Source organism: Tiliqua scincoides, chromosome 1, assembly GCF_035046505.1.
Source record: "Tiliqua scincoides isolate rTilSci1 chromosome 1, rTilSci1.hap2, whole genome shotgun sequence".
In the NCBI taxonomy this organism is placed as follows: Eukaryota; Metazoa; Chordata; class Lepidosauria; order Squamata; family Scincidae; genus Tiliqua; species Tiliqua scincoides.
Window position 1 is genome coordinate 299,056,719 of NC_089821.1, and position 18,243 is coordinate 299,074,961.

At 41.4% G+C, this 18,243-nt stretch overlaps 1 protein-coding gene across 5 annotated transcripts in view; it reads left to right on the forward strand.

Annotated features, from left to right (window-relative positions):
• EML1 (EMAP like 1) overlaps positions 1-18,243 on the forward strand; it is a 158,404-nt gene that overhangs the window by 98,799 nt on the left and 41,362 nt on the right. For 2 of the 5 annotated variants that reach the window (XM_066628955.1, XM_066628939.1), the window contains exons 3-6: positions 3,296-3,428; positions 11,479-11,613; positions 12,940-12,968; positions 15,302-15,328. In XM_066628955.1, the coding sequence (XP_066485052.1) occupies positions 3,296-3,428; positions 11,479-11,613; positions 12,940-12,968; positions 15,302-15,328 (324 nt within the window). Of the gene's footprint in view, positions 1-3,295; positions 3,429-7,784; positions 7,819-11,478; positions 11,614-12,939; positions 12,969-15,301; positions 15,329-18,243 lie in introns of those variants that run through there. The other 3 variants (XM_066628965.1, XM_066628947.1, XM_066628974.1) reach the window with 3 other exon arrangements.

Below are 18,243 nucleotides of genomic sequence, written 5' to 3' on the forward strand. Positions count from 1 at the left end.
CAAATCCTCAATACAGGTGCTGGAATATTGTCCTGCATTGAATGGGGTTGCACTCCGCCTGTAGGAGCAGATCTGCAGCTTTGGGGTCCACCTGAACTCACAGCTACTCCTGGATTTCCAGGTGGCAGCTGTGGCCAGGGGGGCCTTTGCTCAGCTTCAGCTGGTATGCCAGCTCTGGCCGTACTTGGATTGTGCAGACCTGGCCACGGTGATTCATGCCACAGTGACGTAAGATGGGTCGGACACTGCAGCTAGTGCAGAATGTGGCGTCCCATGTAGTTACTGGAGGTAGGCGGTTCAGCTTGGTCGGACCCCTTCTCCAGCGGCTGTACTGGTTATTCATTCGTTTCCAGGCCCAATTCAAGGTGCTGGTTTTTACCTTTAAAGCCCTATATGGCTTGGGATCAGGGTATCTAAGAGACCACCTGCTTCCATACAGTCTGGCTCGTCCCCTTAGGCCAACAGAGTAGGCCCTCTTACAAGTGCTGCCACCCAGGGAGGTACGTAGGGCAGTGGCAAGGCCTTCTCAGTAGTGGCACCAACACTATGGAATTCCCTCCCCCTTGATTTACGGACTGCTCCCTCTTGAAACTTTCCGGCAGGGCCTGAAAACATTTCTTTTTAGACAAGTCTTCTGAGTTCTTGGCCTTTTTAAACATCTGGTTTACAGGTGTGGGGCTTTTATAAAATTGCTGTGGTTGCCCTTTTTATTTTTTTAATGTCTGAATGCTGTTTTAAAGATATTTTGCAGAGTGTTTTTAATTGTGTTTTTAAATTATGTTTATGTTTTTTGTATTCTTTTATTTAAGTTGTAAGCCATCTTGGATCCCTTTGGGGAGGATGGCAGGCTATAGAAGCAGTAAATAAATAAAATATGTAACCATCTCCCACCTGGAGCTTAGATAATGCTGGCTCCTTTCCTTAATTTCAGATCCCTCCAACCCTGAATTCAGTTGGGATGTCTGTAATTCGATTCAGATGTATCCTCTGCTATCTCTGTGCTACTGAAGTGGTTCCATTTGGAAATGTTCCTTAGTGTCTACCTGCCAAGGGATTTCCACGTTTTCTGTATTCTGACAAGGGGCAGACACATTTTATTAATGCACAGAGGGAATAATATGCTCACCTGGTTCAATGTTCTGTTGTCAGAGCAACTAGGCAGCTGGGTATGTGGAGAAAGGGCTGTGAAAATATGAATCTGATAAAGTTCTGCTAGATTAGTGGCATCTTTGCATGGGGGGAGATTGATATTTTTTCTGAGTGAGAAAAACTCCTCAAGATTGTTTCAGTTGTTACAAATGTTATAGACACAGAATTGAATGCCCACATGTGATAACTGATGTATGAAATTGGGGAAGGGTGGAAATCCCTGCTCTCAAATAGTCAGTCTGATTCTTACATATTCCATTCCTTGCTATGAGTTTTTCAACTGACTAGTTCATAAACAGTGATTGAAGTGCCATATATTTCCCCTAATCCAAAGCTTTGCAGGTTTGGATGAGCACATACTGCCTCAAGGAGACAGAGAAAACTCTATCTAGCTGCTATTTAGTGAGCACATCATTGTTAAGCACATGTCAGCATTAACTATGTGCTTAACCTAGTGTGTGCTTTGACCCATAGTGCTCACCCCTTCTGGTGTTGATTAGGGCTCCAGTGCGCATATTATATTTTGGCAGTTTTTGTTCTCTCTTTTGTACTCAAAAGGAATGCTTTACAATGGTGTTTTTGTGCTTCAGAGTTGTGATGGATGGCATTGTCTTAGTTTTTTACCATGCATTTTTGATTTGCTTAATTTTTCTGGGTGTCATGAGGAAAGATTTCAAAAATTGTTTTTGTTTGATGATAGCTACATGATAGCTCTCATGTAGTCAATCAGTGCAATCAATCAATGCAAAATACTGGCTTTCCGCCAAACAATTTAAATTTTAAAACTGGGGCGGGGGGGGGGGCAGGAAAAGCACTTTTGTTTGCATTTTCCTTCCAGTTGACTAACTGCAAAGAATAGTAGTGGGGCAGTCCTAAAGTGTACATATGGGTGACCACTGGGCCTATTCAGAGAGAGTCTGGTGAAGACTGGAGTTGGAATCGTCTGGGAGTAATTTTGAGAGCTTATCACTGAGTCACCTAAACTAGATTGTGAAACTGAAACTTGTGAAGATGAAGGCTGAATCTGTTAATACAACTTGTAAATCAACCTGTTCCTTTGGAAAAGCTGTGTTGTCTCACTTGGCTCAGTCCTCAGTGGCAGAATTAGTGCTGGGCAAACGGGACAGATGCCTCAGGTGCTGAATCCGTGCAACTCCAGGACTGTGTGGGAATTCTCACTGAGGCTCCTGATGGGGTCGTAAACTGTACTTCTGCTTTTCCGGAAGTAGAGTTTAAGACCTCGGGGAAGCCTCAGAAGGCTTACCCAGTCGGTTTTGACATTGCGCAAGGCTCCATAGCGCTGAAAAGGTAGAGTGGTGGCTTCGTGGACCTTTGCCCCAGGAATGGGGAGGGTTAAGTCCGCCACTGCCAATTCTGTCCAACTTTCCAGCACCGATACAACTGCAGTGTAGCCCCAAGTTAACAGGGCTTGAGAAGGCTTCTTTGACTGAACTTCTGCAGCATTGGCCTACTAGGAGTGTGGAGAGCCCTGCAGAACCCTCCACAGGGCTCCTGAAGTATTGGCCTCCTGGGAGTGCAGGGAGCCCCACAGAGCCTTCTGTTTGAGGCATGGGATACCTTCACCTTGAAATAGATGCTTTTTCAGAAGTGTAGCATGTAGAAAGCAGTAGCTAAGCACTGAAGGACAAGAACTGCACACGATGTCAAATGTATATTTGCATATCCTTCAATTACTTTTTTTCAAATAGCAACTGCGGGAAGCCCTGATCTAAATCAAGACTGCAGTGGGGAGGGGAGTGATTTTAACCCCTACCCCAAAGTATCATCAAAATTCCCCCTTCCTATGCTGCTCCTTGTCCTGGGAAGGTATTTGCCAGGAGTGCATGATATGGAAGGAAATTCTATACCAGCATCCAGTGGAGAGTCACTCTATGTGCCACTTTCAGTACAGAACAAATGGCATTGCAACTTACATGTTGTCTTTTACTATTGTTTAGGGAGCCACTTCTAAACATACTAACTTCTTTTGGTGGTTGGAGATTCAAGTCCTTGTTTATTGTAATGTGATGAACACATACCAGGTACATATAAATGTGCAAGCCATGTGGTGTTCTCTTGCTATCAGATGTGATACATGCATTTTATCATTGTTTGATTCTCATTTTATCTTTTCTTTGTTCAACAGCAAGACCTCTAGTACAAACACTGCCTTTAAAGACTACTGTTAATAATGGAACTGTTTTACCAAAGAAACCCAGTGGCTCTCTACCCTCCCCATCAGGAACCAGAAAGGAAATTGTATCACCAGCAAATAAAAGGTAAATAATTGTGTGTGTGTGTGTGTTTGTGTAGCCTTTCCTCAGCTTCTAAAACTGCTCTTCTGCATTTTTTTTGCTTTCTGGGCAGTTCTTTAAAGATAAATTTCTAGATAATTAAGCCAAATAACAGCTGGAAGCTATGTAGACATATCTTCAACTTTATTTTATTCATATTGCATTAATTAATCAGAATTGATGTTGTTGGAATAAATTGTAAAGGATTACATAATTAGGCTGTTATTTTCTTGCTTCTGTAATTTGAGGTTAAGAACTGGCAATGTGTACTTTGAGATTTTGTAACCTGTTCTAAAACTGAGGGCCTTTGCTGCTTTTCAAATATAAAAAAGATGCTTGAAAGGTATTGCAGCACAACCATGTAGCCCGTAGAGTCATTCTCCATTGCCAGAATGTTTAAAAGTAAGACTTGTGTTCTTCCTGTTACTATAACTTTGTGGAATTTGCTTATTTTCAGACAGGAGAAGCACTCAATGAAACTGAAAAACATCCTTAGCCTGCACCCATTGTTTAAGAGGCCTTTTTGGAGACACCTTGTTTTTCTTTTGTTATTGTTTTATTTTTAAAATATTTGGTCTGTACTCTTTGCTTGTATAACCTGTTCTGGATGTATTAGTTGTATTCAGCAATGATCAGTCATAACCCTTTAGTGACTAATTTTTCTTTCAGTATCCCCCAGCCAAGTTTACTCTGTGATTGACAACAAAATGTTTAGAAATTTTGCAAGCTTTTTTTTTTAGGGGGGGGGGGAGAGTTTGCAAATATCAAAGCATAAATTAGAAAGCAACACCTGTGATGCGCTGCAGCTAATGCCCTAATGAAAAGAAAAACGCTAGTTTCCCTTCTAGGTTCAAAATTCTTGCCAATGTGAAGGAATACAATGCTTTCCATGGGGTCTCTGTTACTGCTACAGCCACTCCAATGTGGTAGGAACTGAGATGGAGCTGTGAGGTACCTTGTATCTAGGGATGCTTATGGAAGCTGATTCTACCTCCTGCCTTTTCTCCTCCTGCCATAGCTTCTACTACCTCCTGCCTTTTCTGGCATGGAACTCAAACTTTCTGACTTTACCAGTATATCTCTAGAATTTTGAAAGCTGACAGGGGAAAGTGTTGCCTTACTTTCCTTTCCCTCTTCTTGCCAGTGTTGTGGCTTCTAGCACAACACATGCTGGAAGAGAGAGAGGAGCATAGATGAGGCTTCATTCTCTTCTGGAGTTTGGTTCTATCATCTGAATTAGCATTGCTGTTAAGAAAAACCAGTCTTGTACAAGACACGTGGGGACAAGAAAAATTCATTTTTACAGAATTGGAAAACTTTTGAAATTGCAATTCTATTAAAAAAACAAACATTTCTGTGCTTTGAAAAATTAGGAATGTTGTGTTTTCCCCTCAAGACTCTTTTTTTAGTTGTGTTGTAAGTAGAAGCAGCATTAGCGCTGGGCCTTCTCAGACTTTGCTCCTGTTCCTCCAAGTAGTGAGATCACGTTAGCTGCAATTCTGAGTTCTCGATCTCCTAGCTCTACTGTGCACATCTGATGTGCATTCATGAGCCACATTGCACAGCTCTGCTCACGGTCAGTCTACCAGTGTTTAACCAATCTTGGTAGCAAATGGAGGTGCACAAATGGAGGTGCACTATGTGCTAAAATTCCCCTGTGCACAAAGGTAAGTATACAATTGGGTCTTATCTTCCATAAGGGTTCTGTTCTGGAGTCAGCATGTACAGGGAAAATCACATACAGTCAAAACTATCTGTGATCTGAAAAATACATACTGGCTCTTTAAAAACTGCATGGAGGAACTGAGGGAACAGCAGCATTTTCATGCTCAGTGAGTGGAGTGGTGGGTCACTATTAAAACTGTGGTTTCTTCTCTCTTTGTTGCTGTTACTAAGTGCTTCTACTTGAATTTGTACAAGTTTAGCATATGTATGTTGAGACCTGGCTGTATAGAAGTCTGAACAAAGATTCTGCTTCAGCTAATCACGTAAAAAAGGACAAAACTATTCAGAGCAGTGACACACATTATTGACTCAATGATGGAAATTCTGCTCACCTCCACCCTGTTGTTGGGCTTTTGATATTTCACCAGATATTGCCCACAAACATTCAGGTCTGTTGCCGAAGCCTTCACGATGCAGGAGTTTATGCCCACTACCAAAGTATGTGCCAAGTTGGGCAGTCATGGAATGCACACTGCTTTGATTATACGTTGTTCAGATTCCCTTTACATGTTTTCCCTTTACATGTTACATGCCATTTCCATGTGGTATGATTGCTGCATGGTGTCATTCAGGTGGAGGTCTAGTGATTGATCCTACCCACATAGTTCCAGTATTCATGCATATGCACCTTAAGCGACATGTGATCAAACTGTGGTAACGCAGGCCCCATGCTGCCAAGTGTGAGATATGGGTGCCAGTTTGGATGATTGTCACCCTTACTGGGTGCCTGGTGGAGCACCCTTACTCTTTGCCTGGTGGAGCAGGAACATGCCTTTCTGTCTTTTTCACTGGAAGTGCCTGTCTTACATCTGAAATCCCACACATCATCTGTTTGTATGTAGATTTGAAGATGCATACAAAATCCAAATCAGACCCAAAATATGCAGTGTATCCTGTCCTCCTGCTCCTGAATCTAGGAGCATACTGCAAAATTTGACCTATATACATTATAGATTGTAGGGAGTAGAGACTATAAAAGAGAATATTATCTGAAGTAGGCATTAGAGAAAGAGGGCCACAGTTCAGCACTGATGCATGGTTGTCAAATGTTTCAGATAAGGTCTGGGAGTAAACTTGATTAAGTAATATAGCTAAAGCTTTGTGGAATTCTAGTTCAAAATAAATATGAAATAAATATGTGTTAAAAAGGAGAAACTGTAAAGTAAAAATAGATGCTTATGTATGTATTGAAAACAAAATTATATTGCTGTCTACATGAGCCAAAATGAATCCAGTAAGTCATATGAATACAACAATGACATGTGTCCTGTTTAGATCAACCTCCACTGTTCTGGTTTTTTTTAAATAATGTTGATTACCAGAGGAGAAGTCTGGTGGCTTAAGACCAGCATGGGCTGCTGGCCTGACTGTCACAAAAATGCCATAAGGCACTTCTGCACTGGAGGTACAGGCATTCCTCCGGTGCTGGGCTGCAGCGCCGAAGGACGTGCAATGAGGGCTCCTGGCAGTAAGTTGTACCGCTGGCTGTCGGCAGGGCTTTTTGAGTTGGGAGAGGAGGCAGAACTGGGTGAGGGAGGAAAGGAGCGGGTCTGAGAGGGGGGTAGAGATGGCGGCAGGCTCTTCTGCCATAGCCTAACCCCCCTCTTGGGCTGGGAAACCTGACTTGGGTCTCCTTGAATCTGTGGCTGCTCAATAAAGGTCACAGATCTGTGAAGAAGTTTTGGGGCCTCCCGGCTGCTACACAGAGTAAAGGAACATAAGTTCCCTTACCCTTAGGAGACTTGGCGGTGCTTCCCTGGTCCCATTGGTTGCAACGGTTGCCATTTTGGCACCGCTGCATCCCTGGATGCTAGGGAAGCTTTGGATTGGGCTGCCCCTAGAAAACAGCTATCCGTGATATATATAAGTACCTATTCTGTGATGCAAGCATTCAAAGTAGGGCAAATACTGTATGGCTTATGAAATAGTTAGGCCCATCCCTGTGTGATGTTGAAATATAAAAAGTAAAAAATCTTCCCAAACCCAAAATTCCTCTTACTCTTGAATATGGTTATCCCTCTTTTTTGTCTCATTTTCTCTTTCAAGAATGACTTGAGAGTTTTGGCTTCATTTCTTATCTGACATTCTGGGAAGATATTTTTGGTATCTGGTGTTTCAAATGATTCATAATTCATTATTTGTGTGTCTGTGTGTGTATAACTCATCTTTTTTTTTTTTCCTTGCTACTCTGGTATTGTTTCCTGTCTGTCCCTTATTGATTACTACTCTGATTTTTTTCATTAACTTTTTGCTTTAAAGCAAAAAGATCCTGAGATGTCTGCATACCGAAGGCATTTCTTAAAGCTGATTGTGTTCTAAAGTGCTTTGAAAACTCTTCTTAGAGCTCTCAGCATCTTTTGTGTAAAGTGCTTTAAGTGGATAGCTTGAATTTGTCAAAGTGGCTGATCTAGGAACCTGGTAAATGGTATGGTTCCTTAATCCTGTTGCGCACAATGTACAGGATTGTATGCTGATTGCATGGAATTATATGTCTTGTATTGTAACTGTTTTAAATAAATGTTCCTTGTTCTTACATTCTTATTTTACTGCATTCACTTTTATTCTGCTTTGTTTATGCACTTCTCATTCATGGATTAAGCAGGTCTGTGAGTCTTCTCAATGCATGCAAACTGAAAAAAACTGCTCTAAGGTGAGGGATTCTTACTAGTATTGTAATGCCATATCTATTCATGTCTCTCTCTTCTTAGGTCATGATTAAATAACATCCTGCATTATTAGTAGTAGATATTTGTAGTAATTATTAAAAACTTCTATAGTTAAAAAAAACACAAAAAACTATTGAAGGAAATTCTCATAACCAGCACTTTAAAACTGACACTGCATTTTAGGACATATTAACTTGTTCCCCTCTATTTTGGTACTAGCCTTGACTTCTGCTAAGTCTCATTAATTCAAATACTTTTGAATATACCTTGTAATTGTTTCATATTATACATAAGTTGTAGCCTGCATACTTGTGATCAGGTCAAGTTTTATTTAGTAGCCCATAGGCAATACATAATAATTTAGGAATTCAAAAACACATTGTGACAGAAGTTGGCCACATCTACAATATAGCTTTTTACAGACTACTTAATAGTAATTTTAATTTTGCCGCATTAGAGAGGGTTGAATATTTCAACAGCCATTTATTTACAAATCTTTCTCTTGCCATTTTGTGTTTCGGAGAGTAGAAGAAAATATGAGGTGGTGTGTCAAGTTCTGACAAGAGGCGGTTAGAGTAGTGTTCATTTGAGAATATCTTAAGGAAGTGCTTTCTCATCTGGGCTGTTAGAAGCGTGTTAGCGGTAGCATAGCTGGAGGGGGTGGAAAGCACAAAGTTTTGCAGCGAGCCTCACCAGAATGTGCAGGCGGCCCCTCCCCTGCGCAGCCATTCTGGGCAGTGAGAGCAAAATGGTGGCAGATGCCTCCCTTTTTCTCTCACTGTCCTGAATGGTTCCATAGGGGAGGGGCCACTTGCATGCTTCAGTGAGGCTCCCTGCAAAACTTTGTGCTTTCCACCCCCTCCAGCTATGCTACTGCAAACACGCTTCTGCTGTTATGACTGCTACAGCATGCAGTCATACAGAAACATCTTAGCTTTGGAACCACCAAGATGTTAAACTAAAGAGGCAGATGAAATATAGTGGAATATTTGATTCCCAGATGGAAAGGGGAGCGTTTACATCCTCTTGAAGAGCATTTAAAGAGGAGCATGGCATCCTCTTGAAGAGAAACCTTTCCATGAGAGGCTTTTGCCTTCTATCTTTTAGATTTTCTATTTCCCATAGGCCCAGTTTGCTTATTTTTGTTTCTACTGCATCATTCCACTGCATCCAGCAGTGCTCTTGTGTTGCCTCGTACTTGTGATGAAACTTTGTTATTGTGCCTTTGCAGCATTCTTATGAATACTAACTAAAGAGACAACAATATGGTCTCAGTTGTTTTAACAGCACACTTTCAGTGCTCTGTGACTTGTAATTCTTTTTGTAGTTTCTTTTTCTTTATCTGTTCTATCTACATTTATTTTGTTTATGTTTTCTGTTTGAGAACCCCTTTGAGGTGTGTGCTATTTTTTTCACCCTTGTCCTAAATGCAGGGTTATATTGTCCTATGGAAGCTTCTGAGTGTGCAGCTTGGGGAAGCATTCCAACTGAACAAAAGCCAACTTCTCTCTTATATACTGTTTATAATGATCCCTGCCTAGGCAACGGACTGGACAGGTCGTGTGCACTCAGTGTAAATTTTGGCTGCTACTATTTGTAGAACAGCAAACCCTTAGGCCAGTGGTTCTCAAACTTTTTAGCACTGGGACCCACTTTTTAGAATGACAATCTGTTGGGACCCACTAGAAGTGACATCATTAACCTGGAAGTGATGTCACGGCCAGAAGTTACATCATCAAGTAGGAAAATTTTTAACACCCTCATATGACAAAATCAAATCAAATCAAGTAGGTAAATTAAAAGTTCACAATAAGTTTTAAAATGTATTCAAAATAAAGAACCACCCTCCTAATTCTCCCAAGCAGTTGCTGATCCGTATTTTAAAAATCTCCAAACGTCTCAAAGGCTGCAATCCTATCCTCACTTACCCAGGAGTAAATCCCATTGACTGTTATTAAAAGCATATACATAGCAGCCTGGTAAAAGTACACATCTGTCACATTTCCCCAAATGCAGTCATATTTGGTAGCATCAAGTTTAATATATCAAAAATAAGATACACCTTGAAATGAATGGGGACTTCTCTGAAATCAACTCACAACCCCCTAGTGAGGCCTAACCCACAGTTTGAGAAAATTATTTTTCAAATTTGTCCCCCATTTTTGCTGCGGAGAAGAGGCTGTTGTTCAAGTAACAGACGTCTAAAGTCCTTATGGGTATACAAAGCCAGTTGCATGGTCTCTGCACTGTGGCCTAAACCAGCCTAATGAGAACAATTCATAAGTGTTGATATCCTTAAGTCAAAATGACAGTGTTTTGGAACAGTTCTTTTCACCATAAATATTACTATGTTCAGTTTAAGGTCGCACATACTTAGAAGAATAGAAATATGTATTCATATAGTCCAGGGGTGTCCAAACTTTTTGACAGGCGGGCCACATCATCTCTCTGACACTGTGTCGGGGGCCAGAAATAAAATTTGAATAATTTACATAAATGAATATATTAGAGATGGAACTTATATGAATGAATGAAGGCCTTGCAATAACTCAAGGCCTATAAAAGTCTTGCACAAAGTAAGCCTCGTGTTTCCTTTGCTGCCACTGCTGCATCACAGATGTCAAACAGCAAGCAGTCCTTGTCCCACAGCTCATGTGAGAGGCTGAACAGTCACCCTCATGCTGAGAACAGTTGCATTGGTCCAGTTCAGGCTCCAGCAAGTCTCCGGAGGGCCAGAGGCTCATTGAAGACTGGGGACTCCCTGTGGGCCGGATTGGGAGTCCCCGAGAGCCGCAGGTGGCCCCCGGGCTGGGGTTTGGGCACCCCTGATATAGTCCTATGTGAGGTTCTTCATTATATTGAAATTGTGCAGCAATGACTGACACTTACAAAACATAGTCCTAAGTGTAAGTTTAGACCTAGGCCGCAATCCTGTACACCAGTGGTTTTCAGACTGGGGCATCACAACCCCTTAAGGGGCAAGGGGGGAGACAGGGGGGAGGCAGTGACACTTCCACAAAACCGGAAGTGGAGTGTGATCGCTCCACTTTCACTTCTAACTAGCTGGGGAGTCCTGCAGACGATCGCGCAAGGCTCCCCCCACCTCCAATAGGCTGCTGCAGGGACTGGTGAGTGCATCCCAGTGCCTGCAAACCTCCTGAGTGGCAGAATCCTGGGGATCACATTGCTGCCTTGCCCCTCACCCCCCACTGCCTTCCCCCTGCCTCTGCAAGGACTTACAGCTGTGCAAACTCTCCTAGAGAGTTTGAAAACCGTTGCAGTACACTCCTACGGGTGAGGTGGACTTGCTTCTTAGTAGACAAGTGCAGGATTGTAGTTGCAATTCTGTGCGGACCTATTGAGGATTAAGTCCGACTGAACACAAGGGATCTATTTTCAAATGAATATTCATAGGATTACACTGCTAGTTAAGGATATGTTTGTGTTGCAGATACCACCATTTTCTTGGTATATTCTTTTTACTCCTGCTAGAAGTTACACATTTTAAAATACTTCCTTATGTACGTATTTCTGCATGTTTCCAAAAGTCGGGTTAGTCATTCTCATTCAAGATTGTGTATTTTTAGAGCTTTAAATGCACGGTCAGGATAACACTCATAAATGGATATTCCTTTTCCCATTAGCACTGTCAAAAGAACCAACTCAGCTGAACGTGTGTCCCCTGGCAGTCGAAGGGAAAGCTATGGGGATTCCAAAGGTAGCCGCAATAGAGCAGGATCCACAAGCAGTTCATCTAGCGGTAAAAAGAACAGTGAAAGGTATGGAAAGTTCTTATACTCCTGTCATTCTGCCTGAGATTTGTAGCCAGAAGTTTTGTGGTTAGAGAATCATTGTAGAGCAGCCAGAGCATAATACTTGTTGACTTATTATATATTTGGTATACTGACCAATGACTGGAACAAGTTTGCTTCTTAGAAAGCATTTCGGTAGAATTCAGTCTGCATGCTTTGTCACTGAAGGTTAAAGGGCTAGATCAGTGATTCTCAAAATGGTGGGTCACGTCCCACCAGTTTGTGTAAAGGGTCCCCTGTCCCTTTAAGGGGGGCAGAGGGCAGCGACGTGATCCCCAGGATCATGTTGCTATCAGAGGTGGAATGGGGATGCTTTAGTTACAGATGTCAAACTGCCACTGTCTCCGCCTCACTCCTGGGCCCAATTCTCACCTCCCTCCACCCTCCCTCTGCCCTGTTCTGCCCATTCCCTGCTTCCCCACCCCAACTTGAGAAGATTCACCACCAGCCAGTGCTGGAGTAGTGCCACCCAGCTGTCGACGCAGCGCTAAGGCTCAGCGCTGGTGGCCCCTCCTCCTCAGCTGCTGTGGATATGGCTTACGGCATGTTGTGACACGTAGCACCAGTGCTGAAGCTCAGCACCAGCACTAAGAGGGGTTAGGACTGGGCCCCGTGGATGGCCTGACCCTGATAACAATGGTATCAAACAAGGGAGAATGGGGAGGAATAGGAGAAGTAAGGGTCACTTGTGATAAATCTGAGTAAATACAGTCATAAATACTTGAGCAGCAATCTGCTGTGCATTTTCTTAAGAGGAAGACTCATTTGAATCTATGGTAAGCATACATAGAATAGAGAACCTAGACTTCATTTCCGTGTGGGTGAAGACTAACAAATTAAGTGAAATGCCTGGTAACAATAGTGGGCTTTGAAGAAAGAGAAATGGTAGTAAGATATAGTGTTCTGGAAGAGAGTTCTATGTGAATGTGAGGGTAGATGCTGTTAAGGGCCATGTTATGTGTCTAAATATATGTTATTGATCCTGACATGCTTACCTTTTGTTTACGGAACAACAGGTGTGCAATGAGGGGAGGATATGGATTGAGAATGCAGTGGGGGCAGCAGGTTAAAACTCCCCTGTGCCATGCTGAACTGGAATTGTCCCTTGTGGCTATTTAGTGAATAGAAGTTAAATGCAAAAGGGCCAATGATGCATTTAATGTAATTTATAGTTTGGCTCTGGTCATCTGGTTAGATAGTAATGCTGTTGATATGGAGGTAAATTTAGTGAGGAGTACTTGAGAAGAATGATGAGAAATCCTGTTGCTAAAAGGAATTTTCTTATTTTCACAGCAAGCCCAAGGAACCAATGTTCAGTGCAGGTAATTGCTTTATTTTCTCTTTTCTCACTATACTGTTACTTTTGTCTAAGATTGGGTTTGAACGTTTGAAGCAATATAGACTTTCTATAGAGATACACCAGTCATCAGAACTACTATTGTATAATTTCTAAATCCTGGCTAGTCTACTTTACAGTCATGAACAAAACAGCAGTAATGGTAATAGCAGTAATAATTTGTTGAACTTGGGCTAGCACATCAGTTTTACCAGGCTATGATTTTACTTTTTAAAAAACTGTTTATTTAAAAGGCATGTACGGGATATTTAATACAAGTCATTTTGAGATCTATACACTAATAGCAAATGTAGATGAGCGCTTGTCACTTTGTAGACAAAACGGGACCACACAATGACAAAGTAGTGTCTGCCTACTGATGTAGAAGTAGATATTATAAATTAAGAGAAAGTGTAAATGTGACTTCCTACAAAACAGTCTTCTGTGGGCTGAGCAAGCTTAGCGGCCCTTGGAGACTATGAAATGCTGGAAAAAGTCAACAGCAGAACACAGGGCAGGCAGGGCATGTACAATACATGTCAAGGGAAGGAACAGGCTTAAGATGTCATATAGGGAGATGTCATATAAGGAACAGGGAGATGTCATATATTGTTGCAGGCACCCTGCCCCCCTGAATTTTAGGAGAAATTCAGATACTCACTGGAGTTGCCCAGATAATGACTGGTGGTGTTTGATGTAATTCTATTTGAAGCTATGCTGCATGAGACTACTGGGAACCTCATCTGAGGGTCTCTAAGCTTCTTGACAGGAAGGTTCGATATGTATAAATGTGGCCTGTAAATGTAAATAAAATCTACACTTTTTCCTAGGCAAGTTAGGCCAAAATCCTAACCAACTTTCCAGCACTGACGTAAGGGCAATGCAACTCTGCGGTAAGGGAACAAACATTGCCTTACCTTGAGGAGGCCTCCATGACTCCCCTCAACTGCAGGATGCAGCACATGCCCCATTGGCACGGCTATGCCAGTGATGGAAAGTTGGTTAGGATTGCACCCTTAATCTCATTAGTACAGGCGCACAGGGAGGAGGGTTGTTTTCAGGTATGCACTTCAACACATACTGATGACAAAAAAGTAGTCCACAGTTTAGGCCTACCTAGTCAAAATCATGGTGAGTGAATGTGCCTAGGAGAAATGGCAAAAAGTGTGGACTTAAAACATATGTACAGGTATGTTGGGGGTTGGACTAAATGAGCTATTAGATCCCTTCCAACTCTATGATTCTATGTTCAAATCCATCCATCAGGCATGTTATGTTAAATCGTTATTTGAGTGTCAGTAGTTATAATTTTCTTCATGAAAGAATGAAATTGTGAAAGAATTTACATAATTATTACTTAATTTTTGCACAATTAGCATTTTACAGACCACTGGTATTTATTGATAATTGGTACTGATTTGATGAATAATGTATGGGCCAAACCGGAGATCTTGCAGGAGTGTGCTAAACTTCACCGTACACAGAGCACTTCATTTTTCTGTTTGTGAAGCTGTCACTCTCAGGGGGATCACGTAAGGGATAAAGATAATGGAATGTGGTAGTATTCAACTTTTATAATGCTGTTTTACTTGTTGAACAGTTAAACCTGGTTTTCAGAAAACATGAACAAGAGAAGAAGGCTACCTTCTAGGGTTCTATTTTTTTTTGCTTGCTAAGCAAGATCTTAAGTTGTAAATACATCATTCCATCTCATTTGTTAGTGATATCACAATTCATTAAAGTTTTTGAGAACCAGTAGCTTTTGGATAAGAAATATTGGATGGAAATCAGTTATCTGAAGAAAGCATCAGTCATTCAGCCTATACAGATGACCATGTTACCACACTTAAATGTTTCAGCTAGCAGTGCTATCCTAAGCATATTTATTCACAAGTTCCACTGTATTCAGTGGAACTTATTCCCAGTTAAATGTGTTTAGGATTGCAGCTTAAAGTGTGATCAAGTGTCTAAGGGCCAGTTCTCACAATGTATTTGTGTCTGTGCAAGCAGTCCCAACTGTGCACATCATATAAGCAATTCGGATAAAATAGGCCATACTAGCAATCTTCCATTTTCTGTCTTTGCAATAGTGGGAATTGCTGCTGCGTACCCATAATTATCCTGTTCACACAGTGTTTGTCCACTGGAGGGCATGTCAGGGGAAAATTGAGATTGCTTGTATGAACAAACAAAGTATTGCTTCAATGGGATGTGAGAGAATACATCTGGGGGATCCATAGAGCAGGGATTTAGGTGAGCCTGACTGTTCTTGAATACGTCTTTATCTAGCACTTCTATCTCTGTCTCTGTAACCACAAGGAAAGCGCCGTGTGACACATTGCAAAGGTAGGTAGGTCTCCGTTCTGAAACCTCATAGCTCTCTAAGCAAGCCTATTAACAGGGTCAAAGGAGCTTGTATCTATACAGGCAGCTTATTCCTTGCACTGTAACAAGAGCCTCTCACAGAGCATCTACTAAGTTCTAAGCCTTGTAGAATTTAGTAGTCATGGATTGTCATTTAGATTTTCTGTGGACTGAATCTGGTCAAATAAATGACAAAGAAAAAGACTTGAATGTTAAGAGAGCTATATGGCAACATGACTATCCCACTGTGTGATAATAGTTGCTTGGCACTTTGGCTGAGAAGCCCTGTGATAGCCCTGCTCTGTAGATTGTCAGGTTACTATCCTAATGTGTGCCTAAAAAAAGCATTTTGTTTTAGAATGGTATTGCGGTGCTTGTTCGCTTCTTGAATAATTCCTGATAGATTTTAGACTTAACCTGAGTTATCAACATATGAACTGCAATGGCTTATAGATTTTCCAGGTGTTTTATATTAACCTATATCCAAGTTGTAATGTATGCATGTGTGATTTTTTTTTTTTTAGCCTGTGTGGATTAAACAGATTTTGAGTTGCATTTATACAGAATTTATTCCTAACAAATTTCTCATTAATCTGCATTATCGTCATCTCAGCTTTGTATCAATCAGTGCTAAGTTCTGAGTTTTCATGGAACTTGTTTAACAAATTGTTAAACAAACTCCATGTAATTTGACTTCTGCAGTCTCTCATGGAAGTAACTTGAAGGTGCTTCCTGCCATCCTAATCGCATTTGAGTTGATCTTTTCAACACTTTTTGCAAGCAATATTGGTGCAGTATTTTAAGAATACTGTGGGAACATTAACTAAGGCTACATTCCTATGCGCACTTTCCTATGAATAAGCCTGTTGAGCATGTTAGGACTGGCTTCTGAATAAACATGCCCAGAATTGGGCTTCATGGTTTCTTTTAACAATTGGTTTTTCCTTTTTGCATCCAGAGACTTCACTCCCTTAAACCTGTATCTGTTATCTCAATAAGTTTGTCTAAGACCCTTGCCATATTTTATTTTAAGGGCCAGCTTTATGTTACATTAAACTCATAGAGAGACCTTGATCCAGGATAGGACTGAAAGGGTATTTAACTCTTTTCTGCTCTGGACAGAATTGCAACCCTGAAACTGCTGTTATCCTCAGAAGGGAGGCTTCTTGGGAAGCAATTGGCAGCAGTGGAAGCTTTCTTCCAAGGCTAACGGCAGCTTCAGAGATGTGGTTTTGGTCGGGATTCTGATAGGAACAGAAAGGGTTAAATATCCCCTTCCTGCATACTGCAGTTCCAATCATTATTCCTCCTCCAGCTGCTGCTTAATAAAACCAAAAATGTAGACCAAACTATTTGCTGCTAAAGTGTAGTTTGCTCCTAAAGCTTGGTAAAATTACCTATAGCCTTTCTGCTTTGATATTCAAAGAGATATTGATTGTACACATCAGTGCGACAGTATTTTCTAATCTGCTCTCACTTATATGAACAATGAGTCTGACAAGCTGTTTATCCTGGAAGAGATTATTATTTATTTCTCACATTTTTATACCGCCCTTCCTCCAAAGAGCTCAGGGCAGTGTGCACAGCTGCTCCTCTCCTTTTGTCCTCACAACAACCCTGTGAGGCTGAGAGAAAGTGACTGACCCAAGGTCACCCAGAAAGCTTCATGGCTGAGGGAGGATTCGAACCTGGATCTTCCAGGTCTAAGTCCACCTCCCAAACCACTACACCACCCTGGTAGTGTATCCATTTGGTGCATGTAGCTGATCATTGGTTTAGGTTAATTATAAGTTCTTCGTACTAAGCATAGCTCACCACCTTGTTCCTGAAATTTTGTGCTAGAGTAATGCCCCAGCAATGCAGGTCATGATATGTCATGATATGTATTGATATGCTGGTTCTGCAGTTGCTACTACCCACCAAAGCATTTGTTTGCTTGTGTGACTGACTTTAGGAAAGGGGCAAAAATCTGGCAACTTTCCAGTGGTGACTACTTTACAGATGCAGTAGATATTTCAGCCTAAATGTTGTGCAAATAATACACCAGTGGTTCCCAAACTGTGGCTCTCCAGTGAGCTGTGGAAATCAATCAGCCACATAATCCTTGTGAGAAATCCACCACCCTATACAATATATAGAATTGTCGCCCTAATGGGAAACCATAGCCAATGGCCTGTAGGTCAAGGGAGCCACTAATCAAAAACGTTTGGGAACCACTGCAATACATCAAGAAAAATATTTTCAATAGTAAAAATTAGCCTTAAAGTTCACACTGCAGATTGTATAGGCACTGCGCAGCTGTAATGCTCCCAATTTCTTCACTGTGATTAAGAAATCAGAAGAGGTCTATATGCTTCTTCTCATTCCCTTGCCCTGTTTAGAACCAATTCTCCCTCCTTTCCTTGTTGTCTTTTTTCATGGTTTATGGTTCATGGTTCACGGTTCCATTGGCAGATGGAATTTAAAACTTTGGTAAAAAAAAAAAAATCAGCATGCGATAGCAGAGGAGACTTCTCACCAGGGAAAGGGAGTCTGAACTTGCAACCTGCTCCCAGGTAACTTTGGCAGGAAGCCACCAACATTGTGTCATCAGTGGGTCTTAACACTAAGTGTTCCCATGGATATTGATAAACAGACAGTTTGAAAATTTCAAGCCTGGTAACTTGAGTCCTTCAAAATGTGTTACATTGTCCATCAGTTTTAAGTGCAGCAGTGAGTGTCGTTCTTTGATAGAGGACTAGAAATGTAGCCACTTGCAACTGTCCATAGAGCTCTGCATATTGTCAAGTGTTCAGTTCCTTGTTGCATAGTGCATGCTTATTTTAGTCACTTTTCCTGCTTTCAAATTACGACAGTATGTATCAAGTATTAGGTATGTGTAGGCCAAATTACATATT